The 19,361-nt window shown below is 34.7% G+C and overlaps 1 protein-coding gene and 1 pseudogene across 1 annotated transcript in view; one reads left to right on the top strand and one right to left on the bottom strand.

Moving 5' to 3' along the window:
• Positions 1–761: 761 nt before the first annotated feature.
• Positions 762–1,432, top strand: LOC149553822 (copper transporter 5 pseudogene; annotated as a pseudogene).
• A 155-nt stretch (positions 1,433–1,587) lies between these two features.
• The window catches only part of LOC149553821 (RNA-binding CRS1 / YhbY (CRM) domain protein), a 69,348-nt gene continuing 51,574 nt past the window's right edge, over positions 1,588–19,361 (bottom strand). Inside the window, exons 3-5 of the mRNA XM_089789178.1 lie at positions 9,866–10,267; positions 2,196–3,460; positions 1,588–1,836 (exon numbers count right to left, since the gene is read on the bottom strand). Coding sequence (XP_089645304.1) covers positions 2,366–3,460; positions 9,866–10,267 — 1,497 coding nt within the window. The 3' untranslated portion in view covers positions 1,588–1,836; positions 2,196–2,365. The remainder of the gene's footprint in view (positions 1,837–2,195; positions 3,461–9,865; positions 10,268–19,361) is intronic.

The following is a 19,361-nucleotide window of genomic DNA, read 5'->3' as shown; positions in this document are numbered from 1 at the left end:
ATAGAAATACTAACCTACACCCACTAGTAGCCGATGAAGAATGCAATAAATACCCACTTGGGGTCCTTGCTCGTGTGCAATCAAAGGTTTGGCCAAGTTGAGTTATAGAACCCCAACCAAGCCCTCAATCTCTTCCATTGTTAATTGTTCTCTCCTTGAACAAATATTAAATAGCTAATCATATTTATTTATAAGAGTTTTACACTTACTCAAAATTGTATATTACCTTTTTAATTTATTATATAACTTCATTTTTTAAATTAAAAATATTTTGTTCAAGAGTGACACGATCCTATACTACAAAATATAGTATAACTATATTTTAGTATATAAACAAATATATATATATAAGATTCTTACTTTTAATTAACATTTTCCGATGGTTAGCACATGCTCTAAAGGCTCTTAGGATATAACTCCCATGTACTAATGTTGAGTACAAACTTGTACTATACCCAAAATTTCTAAATAAACTATAACATAATCTTTGTTGAAAAATCACGGGATCAAACAATAGCTAGTGCTTGCTTGTAGAATTTCCTAGAGCAGTTGCAATTTCTGAGCGTCGTATTTTTGAAGGTTCTGCGGAATTGTATGAAACTATTTGAATGAGTCCGTGACGGTTATCTCAAGCTAATAGTACAAATTGTTGGTGCGATCAACCGAAGTACGAACTCAATTTTTTAGAAAATTAAAAAATGTATTTGTTAGTTGGTAGTACTAATGCGCTACAAGGATGTAATTGTAGTACATCTAATTGCTTGTTTAAATTCAGGTTCAGAGAAGGATTTCCTCATGAAACGGAAAAACCAGATTGCGTATTGGCCTGCCCTCTGGTTACAATTCATTGGGCATATTACACATTTGATCCAAAATGATGCATATGACATTTTACTGGGGATGGCGGGTGACTCTTCTTTTCGATGAGTGGAAGACACATTCCGTCTTGCAGTACTGGGCCTCTTTGTTGGTCTTGTTTGCAATAAGCCTATTTCATGAGTATGTTGTAAGCTTAAGAGCTCACCTCAGAACAAGTCAATTGTTGAAGCAGACGGAGAACTTTATGGAAGGTCAAGCAATGCTTCTCCCAGGCCAATTTAAGAAGAGAGCTTATATACTCAAAGCAGGGGAAACTATGCTGTTTGCTGTGAATGCGTTGTTGGGGTATTTGTTGATGTTGGCAGCCATGTCGTACAATGGAGGAGTGGTTTTAGTGATTGTGTTGGGCTTGAGTGTAGGATTCTTCTGGTTCCGCAGTGGGAATTATGTTGCTCAGGAAGAAGAGCTTCAGCTATCCTCCGACCCATGTTCTTCCTGTACTTAGGCTTAAGTTGCGTTCCTGGTGCAGCAGGCTCTAGCCCAGGCAAAACTATTCAAATGTAACGTTCTGGATATAAATAAAACAACAAAACCATTCATATTTCAGAGAACATATGTAGTGTGTTTTTCTCCAATTTGATTAATCCATGTCACTCAGCAAACACAGATTCAGGTGTAGCAGCGTCGTCTATTTGATTGTCTTGGTTAAATGGGATTTTACATCAGAAATATTTCATTTCTGCTAATAAAAGACTTCTCTTAGAGTGGTTTACTTTCTACGAAGGAAATCTTTTCTTAAATTAATTTGAAATTTGCAGTAACTTCCACAAAAAGTACAACAAAGTATCTATCAAAATGAAGTTTGTGATTTAAACCATGTCAACCTCAACCTCTGATTTAAATAGTTAACATTTTCAGTAACTGATTTATCAGACTCGTCCTTGTATTGACTCTGGTTCTACTCTATTATTGCTTTGTTCTTCCCCCATTCCCTCACACGGCCTTCAAGAGCCAAGCCTGTCAAAACCGCTATTGCTAGTTTAGTTTTACATTGCATTGAACATTGAACAATGAACAATGAAAGAGATCTAACTTCTATTAAATAACTAAAATTAAAATAATCAAAGATTGAAGATTCAAATGGCATCAAAGTATGAGTATCATTATCTCATCAATCATTCAGTGGCATCATAAACTTAATTACATCAAATAGCAACAACCATGACATGATCACAATGTTCAACGTTCAATGTTTCAAAGTTCAAATGACAAGTATGTTAATATCTAAGTCTCAAGTACAAACTACAAAATCAAAAGACAAAATGTCGAGTACTAAAATACATGCACCCAGAGATTAAATACGAGAAACCATTCACCTTAATCTCCTGAAGCAATCATGTGCACAGGAAGAAATAGAATGCAAAAAGAAATACGCTGAATGGTAGTTGATTAAAATTCTTGCTGATTTGCAATACTGTAGCTTGTGGATCACAGGAAGGTGACAGTTGTTTGGTTAACTGTGAATTAATCGCTGTCCCAATTCTAATCAAGTTTTTTCTCTCTTACTGATTTCCACAACTTTGTCTTTGTTGTCCCTATCATTTGCCCCACCTATCGCTTGGTTTCTGCCTCGGTTAACATCCTCTCCATCAGAGTCAGTCTTGTCATCTTCATCAATACTCCAATGATCATACATATCACTTTTATGTCCTCTGCTTTTGTCAATTAAATTGTCTGTAGTATACCTATCGTCACTTCTTTTATGTTCTTTTCTTCCTTTGTTTACAACCTCATCATCACTATCCCAATCTTTATCCATCCAATCCTCATCCATGTTCTCAAGTTCTCTGGTTCTGCTATTACTGACAGTTCTATTCATCACATTGCTCTGAACATTTCTCACTCTCTCCTTCATTCTGCTGTTTGCATTTTCTCTTTCCTTGTCACCATCAAAACCAAAAACAATTTCACTCCTATGCCCTCTGATTTTATCAGTAACTTTAGCTTCAATATCCGACTCTTCATTCTCACTACTTGTCATGCCATCTTCCGTGCCCTCGTCATCACTGTTCCAATCCCCAACCACGTCCTTAATTTTTCTTGATCCATCTAACATAACCTGGTTTTCTCTTCTGCTTCTGTCATAGTTGTCGATCTGTCCTCGTCTATTCCTATCCTCTGTATTCCTCCAGCCTCTATTGCTTCCAACATCCTCTTCACTATCCATGTCGCTGTCCATGTTCTCTTCAGGTATGTTGTCACTGCCAACTGGCCTACTCCAGTATCTGATTTGATCCCTTTCTCTCTTTTCAGCAGCCTCTTCAGCAGCAAACTCTTCATCTGCTGCGTCCTCTATCTCAGCAATAAACCTATCCAGCTCTTCTTGGTCACTGTCTTCAGCAGGAGGTTGTGTATCCTGCAGTTCAATCTCATCTGATTGTTTTTTATCTCCACGGAACATATATGGAGTACCTTGCTTCTCATCAATTGCTCGGAAGAAAGTTGATGCAACCTTTTCAACGCTCGCCATAGCAACAGGATCCTCAGGATTCACACCCCTCCGTCTAAGCTCTTGTTCTATTTTTTTAATATTTATCTTCTGAGATTCTAGGGCTTGCTCAAACCTGGCCTTGAACAATGCCTGTACAGAAATCAAGAATTAAAATGCTTATAAAAACAAACAAGCAATAAATAAATAATTTAAGAACAGGATATGTGACTACACTAAAACAAAACTAAAACAAAACTACATGTTTTAGATGAAGCAAAATATGTAAGTGTCTTATGTCAAGCATCATTGTCAGACAAACATCAACATACAGAGTCAGAGCAATACACTTTGAGACAACAATCTTACAAGAAGACTTAATAAAACAAGAACAATGTAGAGAACTCTCCTAATGCACATACGAGAAACAAATTGCAACCAGCAAAACTAGAAACTTCCGAACATAAATAACCTATCACACATTGGCAGAATCATACTGATGGCTTCGCCTTATTTTGTAGCTACAACAAACCAAAGTTGTTTGACGAAGTGCCAGGCTGCTTGGCTTCTAATATATGTATGTACATGTTTGCTTGTTTTTACATTTGACGCCTCTTGGTAAGGTAATTTACTTCTGTCCAATGGCTTACCACATTCATAACTTTACCCCCTTACCCGTACTTATCCAGCATCAAAATATGAAATTTAACTAAGTATTTCTTCATTCCTCGGGTTTATGTTTTTATGGGTGATGGACCCCGAAAATTTTGCCTTCATTTGAAACATAATGTTGGAGACTTGAAAAATATTGTCATTTATGTCAATATCGATCAGGGATTGAAAAACACATCAAAGAGAGTTTATTGATTTAGATCATGAAATCAATGCACAAAAGTACTGAAGAAATCAAATACGTCTACAACTGCAGAAGATAACAAATCTCAGTGTTATTTACAGCAAATATTGACTATACCATATGGTTAATATATTTAAATCACCCAGCATTATCTTCAGATTGGATTCCACTTGTGAAAGATGTAACTGAACCCTACAAGATTGAACAACTTACAACATAGAAGTTAATGCATCCCTGGCCTATTCAGCTCCAGAAATGTTTCAATATGTAAAAACAAACTATCTCAATCAATATTTCCTTCAAAATTTTGAAGGTCCCTATAAATATCATATATCTAGATGCATGCAATTTTAAAGTCATCTAATAAATATTGAATCAGAAATAAACTTCACCAAAACTGTCCTCATTTCTATGAAAGACTATTCTGAAAATCCATAGCTCTTCAGGCCAATAGCAGTTTAAATTTATATGAAAGTATTCAAAGTGTGCCGACAGAATGAGTACTCCCAGATCTACAGGGGTAAATCATATGTGCAGCAATCAGAACCATAAAAGTAATTGCAGCAGAGATATCACTGTTTGAAAAGTGATAAAAGATACATACAGTAATCACACAAATAACCCATAAACAAAAGACACATTCACAGCAGTATTAATCTCAATAGCAATGTTGATGTTATACAGCAAAGAGACTTGTGATATAATAACAGTATTTCATCATTATGTAGCAGCATTAAAGTTCCAAAATAGGTGAATAACAATGTCCAAAGTCGTATGTGCTGTAGGAAGGAGTAACACATGCCATCTAGGATTATGAATGCGTAAGACATACAGAGGGGCAATAATGAAAAGGAATCTCCAAATGTTTGAAGATAACCGGCAACGATGATATACCAAAGTCATGAAGAGAAGCCACCGTAGACTCAATCGAAAAGGATCCATTAGAATGTTAGTTCATATGCCTGGTGAATAATTTGGGTCGGGAATGGCATTTCTAAACCAAAGCCGGAAGTCGTACCTCACGTCAATGAGAGCAGGAGAGACAAGTACATTCAAAGCCAGAAAACACAAAAAAGGGTTCAATTCATTACTAATACAAGAGTATATACGTGCAGCCACATATGGAGTCGACTGTGTGTACACCTGGATAGGCTTGCTCGAAGTGAAGTCGATACGATTTTTGAAAGGTCATTCTGAACGAAGGGATGATTCGCGCAATGAACAAGCATAATATAAAGTTGCGATTAAAATTTTGTGTAATGTGAAACTTTTTATTTGCCGGCAAAGAAGAAAAGCCTGATAATCACAAAGTCAGTAGGTGATTATTCTTGAAAGGTTGTGATTTTTTTATTTTTTTTAAGTTAAATCAAAGTATTAATAAATACAAGGATGCCATTAAGTATTAAAATAGAGTGACTATTCTATTTTGAAAAGTCGCATCTTTAGAAGAGAAAGATATAAATACAAGTTGAAAGGGGAAGTCAAGAGGAGATATCCGAACATTCACACATTCTCAAGGAGTATTTATATTTATTTATTGTACGGAGGAATAAGGAGTTTAATATGACTTGTAATATAAATTGATTTATTTTATTTTAATAATAAAATAAAAGTCTTTTGTTTATTTTTTAAATGGCATGGAGATTTAAACTGCAAGCGAATCGTCTTTTGTAATTATTTTTTGGAATTTTGCATCAATTTAAATGTCGGATAAGTAGACATGGTCATTTAGCATTTAAAATTTGATCATGCCGATATTGTGAAATAAATAATTGTTTCCGCATCTATGTCCATTTTGTCTCCTTGCCAGAGGAGTTAAAATTCAATCTGGACTAATTTAAGATTGCATAATATTTGATCTGTCGCATCTCGATTATTTAATTGTCGGCAATAAAGTGTGTAAAACATTATAAAGTTGTACGTGATAATTCACTGAAGTTGACTCTATTGCCCGAATGAGCAAAAGAACTCGTCTTTTTATTATTGAAGTCAGAAAATCTATAACTTCCTTCCCAAAAACATCAAATCAATTATTTAAAACCTTATACAAAACATTCAACTATTATCCAGCATCCAATTTCATTTTGATAGAGTTCAAGGACTTTGCAGAGGAATCGAGAAGTATTCCTGTTCGTTAGCCAGAACTTATTGAGAAGTCCTATAGGAGAAGTGGCAGGCTCTTAGATTTCCAATCTGCAATTTTGGGAACCAACAATGGGTAAACAAATCATTTTAATTTGCTCTATAAGAAGGAGAGTTATGTACAAACTTTAAGTGTTTTGGGCTCAATTCTTCAATTGAGTTATAAAAATTCAGGAAATTAATAGATTAGAGAGCATGTTTTACAGAGTTATCGTTTTATCTTGTTTACTTATTATTCATGCTTATATGATTGCGTACTGAGGAAATGTCGTGCCCCCACCATAGACTTTCGGACCGCAGCCATTAGTAATCAACTATCCCAGCGTAGAAGATGCAAATAAGCACTTATCATTGGTAATGATGCTCTAAAAAGGAAGTGTATTTTCCACAGCATTATTAAGAAGGCAGCGGTTGGTAAAGGTAGCAGTTGGGATTGAGAAAGGTATCCTTTGTGGTGAATGGCTATGAATCAGTGACTCTTCATCACTTTATGTGGATTATAGAAAAGGGGGGAAGAAGGAAATCAATTGATAATCATAAGCAAGACAAGAATTAAAGAAAGGGATACAAGAGTGTATCATTTGTGGTAAATGACTATGGATCAGTGACTGTTCATCCCTTCATGGGGATTATAAAAAAGGGGCATTAATTCAGGAAGAAGGAAATCAATTGATCATCATAAGCAAGAAAACAATTAAGGATCGGAACCAAGTAAAAGCAGAAAATAAATATATTATAGCAGCAATTAGATAAAAGATAAATCTACAAATACCTTGGTCACCGAATTCGCCAAATTTCATCCATGAAGTTTGAGTTTCAGCAAATTTTTACCCTTTCCGAATTTCATCCGAATTTCATGATATTTAATATAATATTGCTATTTATAATAATATTATTTTATTTTGATATAATATTGAGTTATTTAGTATAATTATCTAGCAATGTCAAACTATTTTGACAATTTTGTGGATATTTTACTTATATTTATAAATAAATAAATTTATATAAATTCAATTTAATGTGGACTTTTTTCTGAATTTTTAGCCTTGCCGAATTTCATCCAAATTTTATGAGCAACAAACTCGAATTTGTATTCGAACCTTGTGACTTAGACGAATACAATAGAATTGTAGCTACAATTCATGAGTCCATACTATAGTAGTATTGGCAACAATTGATGATCTTTGAATCTAAATGTCTCGCTTAATTATATATCATAAAGGATTTGTTTGATAACCTATTATGAATTTAGAGAGACAGATTTCCAATAGGAAGGCAGGCCAACCTTCAGAGTTCATGAGATCCAAGTATGCCACCCTGAGATGAACATTATGCTCCTGAGCCAAGGGGCTTGGTGTGCCCTTGGGCTTGAAGTACCATCAAGTATGCCACCCCAAGATTAATGTTATGCTAATGAGCCAAGGGGCTTAGTGTGCCCTTGGGCTTAAAGTTCCATCAGCTACGACACCCCAAGATGGAATGGACGGCCAGTCTTCCATGCTTGTGGACCAAGAAGTGGAATGGAGGACCAAACTTCCATGCTCTTGGGATTGAACAAGGATGAACAGCCTCCAAGAATAACTGTAAGGATGGAAGGGTGGCCCACCTTCCATGCTCTTGCAGTACAAGGGCAACCAACCTTGAGACTGTGGTTTGCCAAAATTTCAACAAATTCCTAATGAGGTTATTATGGGAATCCACATTGAAGTGTAATATGCCTCAATTAGATCTAATTATGAGAATGTTATAAGATTGTATGATGTAAACTAATGATTAGACAAAATAAAATGTTATCTTGATTTATATTGTAAGTCAGTTTCCAAGTGGCCTATTTTGTGCAGGACCAAAACCAGGACTTATCTTGTTAAAAAGCTTTCCATTTGGCAAACTTATACTTTTAACTATATTACATAATTTAAAGCCAAAATATACAAATATCCCCATAGGGAACAGTACTGGAAATGTTAAAATCCCAGGTAAAATAGACTGTGATTCTATCAACCCAGTTGTTAAGCAAATGAGTAATAACAATGAAGATGTTATTAAAGCACCTGAATATAATCACTACAAAAAATTAAATGGATGAAAGGTACTATACCTATCTGTAAAAAGATGATTTGTAAAATCCCAGATTTGCAATGTATCGGTATGATCTACAAGAATGTGAAAGAAGTATCCTTCTCCTTGTCTGAGCGAATGAGGGTGTATAAAAAGAATGAATGTTATTCATAATAGGGAACTAATAAGCTTAGAAATAAAAGAATATCACCATGAACTCCAGGCAATTTATACTTAAAACCCATTGAGGGAAAAAAACAGATGTGCAAATTTGACACTCTTTTTCCAATTCAAATGACACTAGACTTTGGAGTTATATGTCCCCTTGTGAGTAGAAGCATTCGAACCCTTGGTACACATAGCTTTCTCATCTTATTGAGAAACATTTATTTGAGATGAAGATCGCTTCACTTTTAGTAACATCTTATATTTTTTAACTTTCACCCAAATCTGTATCTTGAGTACATTCCTCTACATAATCGTCTCCTGTGGAAGGTTTAAATTGACGCATTATAACCATAGCTGAAAGAGGTGCTGAGATTGGAGGACTAGATAATAAATCTGCCAACGTGTTTGTACTCTCTTTCTTATTTTTAATTACCATATTAATTTATTTTTTATCAGAAATCATTAACAAAATGGAGTTGCAAGATAAGGAGCATCTACTCCATCAGCCTGAAGGCAACAGTCCACATAAAATCCTACTACATCCCACTATGAACAGTAGCTCAAAATATGATGATAGTATCAACAGTATTACCATAGCATCAAATCCTACCACATCCCTCTGTAAACAGTAATCGTAATACGTAATAGCTTAGCCACGTGCATATTACTAGTGGAAGGGATCCTTGCAAAGATTATTGATTCCCAATAAAACCCAATAACAAGCCAGCAAATCCAAAGTGTGTCCACTTGTGATAGAATAGAATGACAGCTTAACTATAATTTTTATTTTACTCTGATGGTTGATTGTTGCAGTATATATGTATCTTGTAGGCAAACCTTCAAGCACCAACAGTATGGCAATATAACCTACAATAAAATATCTTATTCATATTAAATTAGCAATGATAAAAGACAAATCAGCTGTTTAAGGTGGTTTGACTAATTAAAATGAATCAGCAACTCTGAATGTTATATCAAAAAGATTACTCAAACATGTTTTACATAGTAAATAATTGAACAGATTGAAATGTCAAATGATATCTGGTATAAGATGTCACATGTATTTGTGGGTTGCTTTGTCAAAAGTTAAGTCAAATTTAGTCATCCTTGGAAAACAGGATATTGCACACTTTCCAAGTAGATCCTACACCAAATGTGTGGCAATGGCATAAATGTCATTGTTCAGACAGATTTAACTCTTCACTCTACCCAGTGTTAAACAATGTAAATAATATCCAAGTGGCTGATATGTGTGTTTGTGTATACTGTAAACATGCATGAGTATAAATGAATATTTATTTGTATTTGATATTAAAAAGCCAGTAATGCAGTACCTTTCTCTTGGTCAGAGTATTGATTGGAATCAAAATTCTAGGCTGTCGATAATTCCTTCCACGATACATGATGATGGTCTTGACATTGTGTATGTTTATCACAGTGCCACCACTCAACCTTGCCAACATAGTAGCCATCTCCCGGATCTTCTCCTTGGGAAAGTTATCACAACATACTTGGACAGTCTCATGGAATTTCCAATGCATATGCATATTTTGAACCACACCTCCAAATACCCCACGCACCCCAACAGGAACATAGTTCTGATTTTTGAAACCAATTTTTCTCAGTGCTTGGAGCTGCTCAGGTGTTAATAACTCTGGATCATGTAAAGGTGGAGGAAGCTCAGGCAACTCATATTTCTTCAATTTCTGCAACAACAAAGCCACCTTTTTCTTGGCCTTGTATGGTTAATCACAAGCAAAACCACAATCAAATTAGTAAATACAACACAAATTACAAAAATTAATCCAAATAGTACATCAAACTAGCATAATCTTAACCATGCAAAAATACTAATTTCCATTATGAATTTCATATTTTTTAGCACAGTTACCAAAATAAAGAGAGAAAATAACAAACCAGTGAATATTTAGAAATTAAATCAAGCATATAAGCCCAAACAAAAGACTGTTAGTCCAAGCAGAAGATGCTGCCCTAGAAAATCACATCTGAGTAGCATGGGCTAAGATATGCTATTTCCATCTCAGAAACAAAAAAAAAATCTATTGTATGATATTTGAGAATCCCCTTTGCTGTAGATCCTAACTTGAAAGAGATATGGCAGTGGATCAAGACCAAATCGTGAAAAAAATGGACGTTTAGAATAAACAGACCTTAACTGTGAGAGGCAGATTTCAAGTCCACCAGAAGATTCTATCACCCTAGAGTATCTACTATGCATCTATATCGCTCTTTGGTAGTTAACAGCTGAATGATATACAGAAAAAATTCAGAAATTTCTTATGGTACAATGGGAAAGGGCAAAGGAAGAGACATTCTGCCAATTGGAGTGGTGTTGTATGAGCAGAGTGCATGGTGGATTAGGGCTTAAATACTTAAGATTGCAAGGAATAGCCTTTGCTGCTAAATGGATCACAAAACCATTTGATGGTCAAAAAAATTTGGAAGGTTCTGATTAGAAGTAGCATTACCTCCGCTGCTCCACAAAGAGCTAAGGCACAGAAGGGGCTTTCATTTTTTGATCTCCTCACTTGTAGACAGTCTATCCAACCTAAAGGATACAAAGTTTTCATGAGTTTGTGGAAAGCATGGGAACTCCTTTAGATTGATATTACTAACAATGATTTTTGCAGCAGCAGTAATCAAATCTATGGTAACAGATTCATTTGGTGGAGCTTGGCACATAATCATAAGATCTTAGCCCTCTTGAAAAAAATGGAGTAATCTTCACATTAATTGTTTTAGTGATATCATTAAAACAACTTACTAAGTGGCCCACTGTTAGTGGTAGTTACTCCTCCTAAATGGAGAACATCTTCTGTTCTCAGAGATGCTTGCAAAAATTTCAGTTTCCTGTACATTGTACTGCTGATGATGATCTAAATATGAGTTTCAAATGGATTGATGGATCCTTACCAACCAAAAGTAAGGCTAAAAACATTTATAACCAGTTGGCTATCAAATCTGATATTGTTGATCATATTAATCTAAGTTACTGGTTCAAGTTTGGGTTTGAGTTCGGGTTCGAAGAACTGGCTCACTGGTACGGCAGAATCTTGAAATGGGGTGTGGATTCATTTGGGTTCATTAGTACAAAAACAGGTAAAAATTATATACATACTTATATGTGCAGCCTAGAAAAATGAATTAAGATTAGAATGCTACATAGTATCATAAAACAACAAAAACACTATAAACTTGTAATCTTAGCATCATATCTATTATCAACACCAAAATATTAAAATAATATTGACTTCAAGCATCATTGCTTAGACTTTCAACAATTAGAACTTTATGCTACGTTTAAATCATCTAATAGATTATCTAAACCATCTTCTTCTTCTTCATCAAAGGCACTAGTTGGTTCACAAGCATTGTCAATGTTATTGGGATCAACTGCACTAATAACATTCCTGTTTTCCAAGGTGTCCAAAGCTAAGCTTATTACTTCATTGTAGATCAAGCTTGTTTGTTTGTAATTAACAAACTACTTGAAAAATGTTATATAAGTAGCTTGCAACTCCCTTCACCTATTGAAGATATTATTTAATGTTTCAAATATGATTTATCACTTTACAGAGCTTCAAATTATTTGGACGGGTCATTATCAGCATAGGATATAAAAAATTCACTGGAAGAAATCTTGAGGGCTAGTTTAATTTGATGTAATAAATATTTGAAGTTCAGCATAAAAAAATTGTAATGTTAAAAATCTTTTTTCAAATTCTGTAATAATTGTTTTCTTCACTAAATTATAGAATGTTCTCAGTGGAACTGTACCTAGTTTGCACTCGGTCTACCTGGGTCTGCCCTGGTTCGATCATGGTTTGACCTAGGTTTGACCCGAAGGAACTCACCTGCTTGGGTTCCAACCCAAGTGGAACCCAAAAGGGAACCAGGACAAGGACCAAGAACAGGTTCGAAATTCACCTGGTTTGCAAGGCCAAGGGGATAATTAGGTAACTAAGACATTAATAGCTGGAATCTTCAAGGGACAGCAAGAAATGGTACAAACACATCAAAACTCTTTGGTCTAACTACCTGGAGCCTGAAAAGGCTTGTTTCAGGTGGATGCAGTTATTAAACAGACTGTCACACAAATAGCAAGATGATACTGATCAAATAACCTCCAACTATAGAAAATCAGAAATTATTGAGCACACTTTTCTTGAATTTGTTTTTAACTAATAAAACATGGCATTATTCTTGCAATGGATTTATATAATTGGAACATTAATAACCAAAAATACTAGTTTTCTGGTTCTCTTTCAACTAAAATTCTATGGATTATTTGGAAGGTGAGAAATGATGAGGTTTTCAATTATAACAGGAGGATGCTTAATGTGACTTTTAAAAGACGCACTTCTAAGTTCTAACAATGTTGCCATGCAGGTCACAGTGACCATGGAAATATCCAATTCAAAGTTTCTCAAGCTTCTAGGAGAAGGACGTGGTCATATCTATAGAAATACCTTGGCATATAATAGCAGTACTAATCCTATACTCCACAAATAACTCATGGAGTATCATAAGAAATACAATGATAAAGCTGATCAAAATCAAGCAAAGATGAGAAAGGAACATCCGGAAGACAAGATCTTCTTCAACTTGACCAGGAATTCAGATATTGAGGAAGTTAAGTCCAATGAGAACATCTTATCTGATTGACTGTCCTAGTGGTCTCCCTGGCATTGATTTTTCAATATGTCATTTTTCTGTCTTGCCATTTTGTATTATCATGATATAAGAATAGCCATAGGCATATGTTATATACAATCCAATGTTATGATTATATACAAACAGTTTTATATGTGATTATTGGCTCTAAGCCTCTAATGTTACCAGGATGATTTGTATTATTTTTTGATTGATATTTAATACAAACAAAGTTTTCTCTATAGAAAACATTAGAATCCGGGATAGGTATATATAAATGTGATTTTTCTGCCTTATTTTTGCCACTTGCCATATGATGTTGTCTACAGAAGCAATATTTTCTTCCTAGACAACTCTAGAGATCTTCATTCAAGACAGATATACTTTGGTGTCAGAAAAGCATTGCACTTGACTACAAAACACACTTCAGGCTCTGCATCTTCACAAGAGAAGACTTGGCACAACACTTTCCCCCATCTTTCCCCTAATCTTTTCTACCCCTAAAATACGATCTTTAGCTACTATTGTTGCATCCCAATTTTTTGATCTTTTGAAATATTGTCACAGCCGTTGAAATGGTTGGTTAGATACTCCTAATATCATGATCATGTGAAGTGGAAGTTGTGATTTTCCGATTTGAATCATGTAAAAACGACTTGTTAGTTGATTTCTCTTATTTTGACAAAAAAGAATGCTCATATTTCAATATAAAGATTAGCGGTGGTTAGCCATTGTGACAATTATCAGTTATTTTGTTTTATTGATATTTTAATTTAAATGGAGGAACAAGTTATTATTGTGGAAAATGCATTTTGATTGCAATAGCAAACGAAGGGGGGGAAGCATTGCTAAACGGGATTCAAGGAATGGGGCACCAATTTAGTCCATCATCAGACTATCAGGTATGGGCTCTAACTACCTTGCTGAAGGATTTAACGACTAGGCAACAAAGTATACCTTGGACAGTCATGAGCTACTTGCTCAATTTTAAAACAAGAGGAATAATAATAAACCTTTAATATCATGAAAGAACTATTGCCTCTTTCTTTTCTAAGAATGTGGATATGCTGAACATTTTAGACTTCTCATATATATATATATATATATATATATATATATATATATATATATGATGCCACCACGATACTGTAATAATGTCTATGAATTGCACTTACATGTATATATAAGTTTATGCGTGCGTATCTAGAGAAAATACAATGATAAAAAGAAATTATATGTACTCTTAAAATTACATATGCATATAGATATAGGTCCGTTTGGTTCGTGAAATTTAAAAACCTGGATTTCTACAAACCTTGGTTTAGCCAAATCAAGGTTTTGCAAATCTTCATTCCGATTTTTGGGATTTTACTTGAACCATTTGTTTCACTCAGAAGATGCATGTGAAGACACATTTTTATGTGTAAGCTTGGAGTTAAAAGCAAATTTTAAAAAGTAGTCCAATCTATTGTTTTTACACTCCTTAAAAAACATAACCAAGTTTTGATTTTCAATTCCCACTTGCTAGTAGGAAGTTGGAAAACCTGGTTTTGAGGCAAGATTGGAAGTCCGTTATGCTAATTTCATTTTGCCAATTTTGAAACAAACGCAAAAAATTTCAAATCCGGATTATAAGAAAGCCAATTCCTGTCATCTTCCAAGAACCAAATAGACCCTATATGTATATGTAGGTACCATCCTAAACAAAAAATCACAGGCACGATGACATATATATATATATATATATAAAACATTATCTTGTTTAAGATTATGGAGAAAATATATACTTCTTTATGTTTCCAAAACATGAGCATTGCCACCCTTTAACTGCATTATTCTTTTTAAAGATTTGAATTTAAAGTATTCTTGTAATTGCAAATCAAACTCCTTGTAACCACAGCAGGAGACTATATTTCCATTTCCCATGGCTGAGAGAATACTCTCTCTTGCGTTCTCTCTCTCTCCTTATAGTTTAAGATTCTCTTTAACCAAATTCTTCTCATCTCTCATCCAATATCAAAAGCATAATGCAATACTGAGTTGCTCGGGTGAAGCCATATCTTACATAGTGGTTGCTACCGTACCAGCGACTTGCCTTGTTTCTCTCTATATCCAAGTCATGTATTTTTCCCAAATTATTTGCATTATATGCAATGCCTTACTATTCAAGAAAGCTCTTTTTATTCAAATGCAATGTTAGCATTGCGCACGATAACCATCTGAGAAGCTTCTGCTTTGCTCCTTATTACATTTTTTGTCATATTATGACAAGTTCCTATTCATAAGCATCGGGTGCATGCCCATAAGGATGAACTACTAAATTCTAGGAAAAGAAATGCCCAGCCAATGAAATCATATAGTACTTTTATGTTGTGTAAAATCTGCCTTGAAATATCTTTTTTTTTTTTCTCTACTACTTGATATGTACTAGTTGTGATCAATTTTCAAAATGGTTTCACAAATATTTATGATTTAAAAGAATCTCATGATTATCAACAATCTCCTAAGATGCACCCAAGGTCGGTAGAGCCAAGTGTAAATGGGTGAAGAGGAAAGGAATCCTGCAAGAGAAAAGAAAAGAAAACTAATATTCAGTGTCTTAAAAATATGATCAATTAAAAAAAGAGATTGCATAAGTCCATGTCGGCTCATGATTGTCCAAGATGTAATCAATTGTCAAGTCGAGCAGTGGCGATCGAATTGTTTAATACCCACCTAAATCTTTGGCCAAGGTAGTATAGAGGCATGCTTGCCATAAATGATCACTAGAGGTCGAGAGTGTTAGCTGATAGAGGAAAGGTTGATGGAGGAATTCCTCAGCTTTATCTGCTGCTTAGCTGACACTCTAACACCGGTATGCTCACGATGGAAGGACTATGGTGCCCCTATCTATCCAAGGTAGGGAAGGCCTTTCTCATAAGAGATTGTGTGGGGATATGTTAAGGTCCAAGATTGGGAGGTTAAGCCTATGTCAATGCTTCTCTTTGCTATATGTCAACGCTTGCACAACACACCATCAATTTATTCAATTAACTCAATATGCATCATAAATCTTTTACTTGTGCGTACCTTTATATTACTTATAATATATAGTTGTAGACACTAGTACATATGCACCCATTTTTCTACCAAATTTTTCAATCAAAGCTATGAATCCTCATTTTTTGATTTCATTCCCGCGTTGGTCACCAAAAAAATATATATCATGCTTTGGTCGAAATTTCGACCAACATCACTTTGCCCAAGTTGAAAATATCCAAAGTTTTCGCAAGTTAGTCGAAATTTCGACCAACTTGGGTCATAATAGAATTTCGACCAAAAAATTTTGATAAAGAATTAAAGGTCGAACCTGCGTTTGAGTTCAATAAATTTTTCATTACTCGTGATTTCACGGGCTGAACTTTGGTGATTTCACGCGGCTAAACTTTGATGATTTCGTAAGGGAAGGGCATTTGACAGGACTTGTGATTGATCAATTGGGTTGTGTGGAAGGCTTCAATGGCAGCAGCAGACAATGATTGACGGATTTTATAGAGATTTGAATCATCTCAGCTGAACTTTGGTGATTTCGGGATTTCGGGTGAACTTTGGTGACCATTTTTGCTCGCAGCAGCCCTTTTCAATCGTATCTCAATTGAACTTTGGTGATTTCAAGATTTTGGAATTTCAGGTGAACTTTGGTGACCATTTTTGCTTGTAGCAGCCCTTTTCAACCTAAGAAAGAAAGAAACCGTAAGCAAGCTTTGACTTGTAACTGAATCACTCTTTATGGTTTGTAATATGTTCTTCATGGTTTGTTATCTACCTATTGAATGATCTCCTTCACTGACACTAAACCATGGTGCTTGCCACTATTGTACATCAATGCATCATATTACAAAAGTCTGTCACTTATTTTTCTATATTGTTTCATGGTATTAAAAGCATAATGACTACTCCTTATAGATTTCATGCACTAGTACTAATTAGATGGTCACCATTATCAACAGTTCATAATCTTTTCCACCTTTATGATTGTTTGGCCCTATAGGTCAAGCTTGTGTTGAGATGACTATCATGTAATGCTCCTCTCTACCTCTGATTATTTGGCGTGTAGGTAATCCTCGTTTTGCGATGTGACTATCATAAACATTGTTTTTGTGCTGCCCTGCAAATTGTTGCTCCTCTAGCATTCACAAATTAGTGTTTTGGCATGTTGTTCACTTGATCCATCTTGTTCTCAAAAAAAGTTGTTTCTTTGTTGTGACCTTGTTTGAAAAAAATGATGGGGCTCTTAAATTTTTCTCATAGCTTTGAATCTCTATTCCTTTCACCTCCATCGCTCCTCACTTGCATGGTGCTTTCTGTTTGTATTGTGCTCTAGCAGTCCTTCACGACTTCTTGTTGACTACTCCCTTATAGTGGTTTTACCTTTGATAGTCTTCCTAATGAACCACTTTAAGACTGCATATGGTTATTAAGAACAATGCTGCCATCTTTTCTAGTCATTCATGTCTACCACTTTAAATAATTTCCTTGATGCTTCATTGACCATTGTCCTTTACATGCTACTACATCGTTGATTTGGATTAAAGTTAATTCAAACTATTAACATACCTTCAACACTATCATAATAGTGTAGTTATCATTTGTTCATCATTGTTATTTATACATCCCTTTTACAACCTTTGCATGCTCACCATACCAGTCTTCAATACTATTAGAAGGACCTCATAGGTCTGTCACATCATGACAATTCCCTTTGAGCTCATGGAAAGATTTGCGACCTCAATCTTCTTAGTGCATCTTTTTCTATTACATAAGAGACCTCTATTTTTTTCATGTCCTCATAATGGTGTCCTCCATGAGTGCTCTGATGGATACCTCTACTTTGTCTTGCATATCCCAGTCCGCTGCTCTTAATTTCAATAGCAATGTCTTTCGTTTAGGAGTACTGATTAATGTTCCATCATTTTAAAGCACTATTCTTGTCTCAAATAATTATCATTTTGTAAAAAATCACCATGTTAATAATCTTTAATCTATATTAGAAACCGACCATTTTTTTGGTGACAGTTTATCCACTATCAATTCTAAAATGTTCCCTTGGCTGTCATACTAATTGGTCTGCATCAAGTGTCTCATTGTCCTCTATCATTGTCCTATGACTATCCATTTTGATCTAAATGATCTTCACACTTGGTCTTAGGAAGAAAAACACCCTTCAGTTGCTATTATTATGGATAAATCTTATTTCTTATTTAAGTCCTCGAAATGATAATATAAACAAGGATAAACTCTAAGATTTTAGTTCCCAGTTTTGCACTAAATATGCCTCTGTGAAATAACATTTCACACCAAACACTATCTTTGGTACCTTTAAAGTGGGTCTTAGGGCATTAAGCAGTTAAACACTTGATGAAATACATGTAACAACATTCCTAGTTTATTTATATTTTGCCCGTTAGTGGGAAAATTCATGCTGTTATTAGAGCTATAGAATTCTGTAACATTAGGAATAACAGAATCAGATAGACTAGCACAATATTTGCTGGGGTCAAACTTTGCACTTTTTGAACCTTCCTTGATAGGGTTCATTCCATGAATACCATCTTCTAACAAATGCTCAGAAATGTTCATAGCTATAGCCAGTTTTTACCAAAATAAATATTCCCATCCAATTGTGTTTTATACTAGAACATTTTGATACCTTATAGAATTCGCAAGACCATTGCTCAAATTCTTGATCATTTTTGTTATGCACGTAGCTGAGGTAGTCCATTGTACATTATAGGATTACCCATTATCATAGATGATTATTCCCATGTTGGCTGAAGATAACAAAGGAGAGGTGTCATTGATATTTTATATATCTACCTTAACCATAGGTTTTGCAGATGCCTCCTTTTTTTCTTGTTGATATTGCATGCAAGAAACCTTTCTGCTAGTAAAAGTATCCAGACAATTTATTATCTTAAAATAATAGACCAAAGGGCTGCACATCTATTCAAGTTTTTTTGTAGACTCATTTTTTCTGGATTCTTTTTGAAACTGTCTTGGGAAACCCTTTAGTATTAATTGATTTAGCACCACTAGTACTATAGTAGCCGTAAAATTTGATCAATATTTTCATGCATTTGATAAACATATTTAAGTTTATGCAGCTCCTATTTTTGT

The sequence above is a fragment of the Cupressus sempervirens genome, chromosome 6 (genome assembly GCF_028749045.1).
Source record: "Cupressus sempervirens isolate cs-2001-9-10 chromosome 6, ASM2874904v1, whole genome shotgun sequence".
NCBI classification, from domain to species: Eukaryota; Viridiplantae; Streptophyta; class Pinopsida; order Cupressales; family Cupressaceae; genus Cupressus; species Cupressus sempervirens.
Note: the sequence above shows the minus strand (reverse complement) of the source record. Positions and strands in the feature narration are given on the sequence as shown.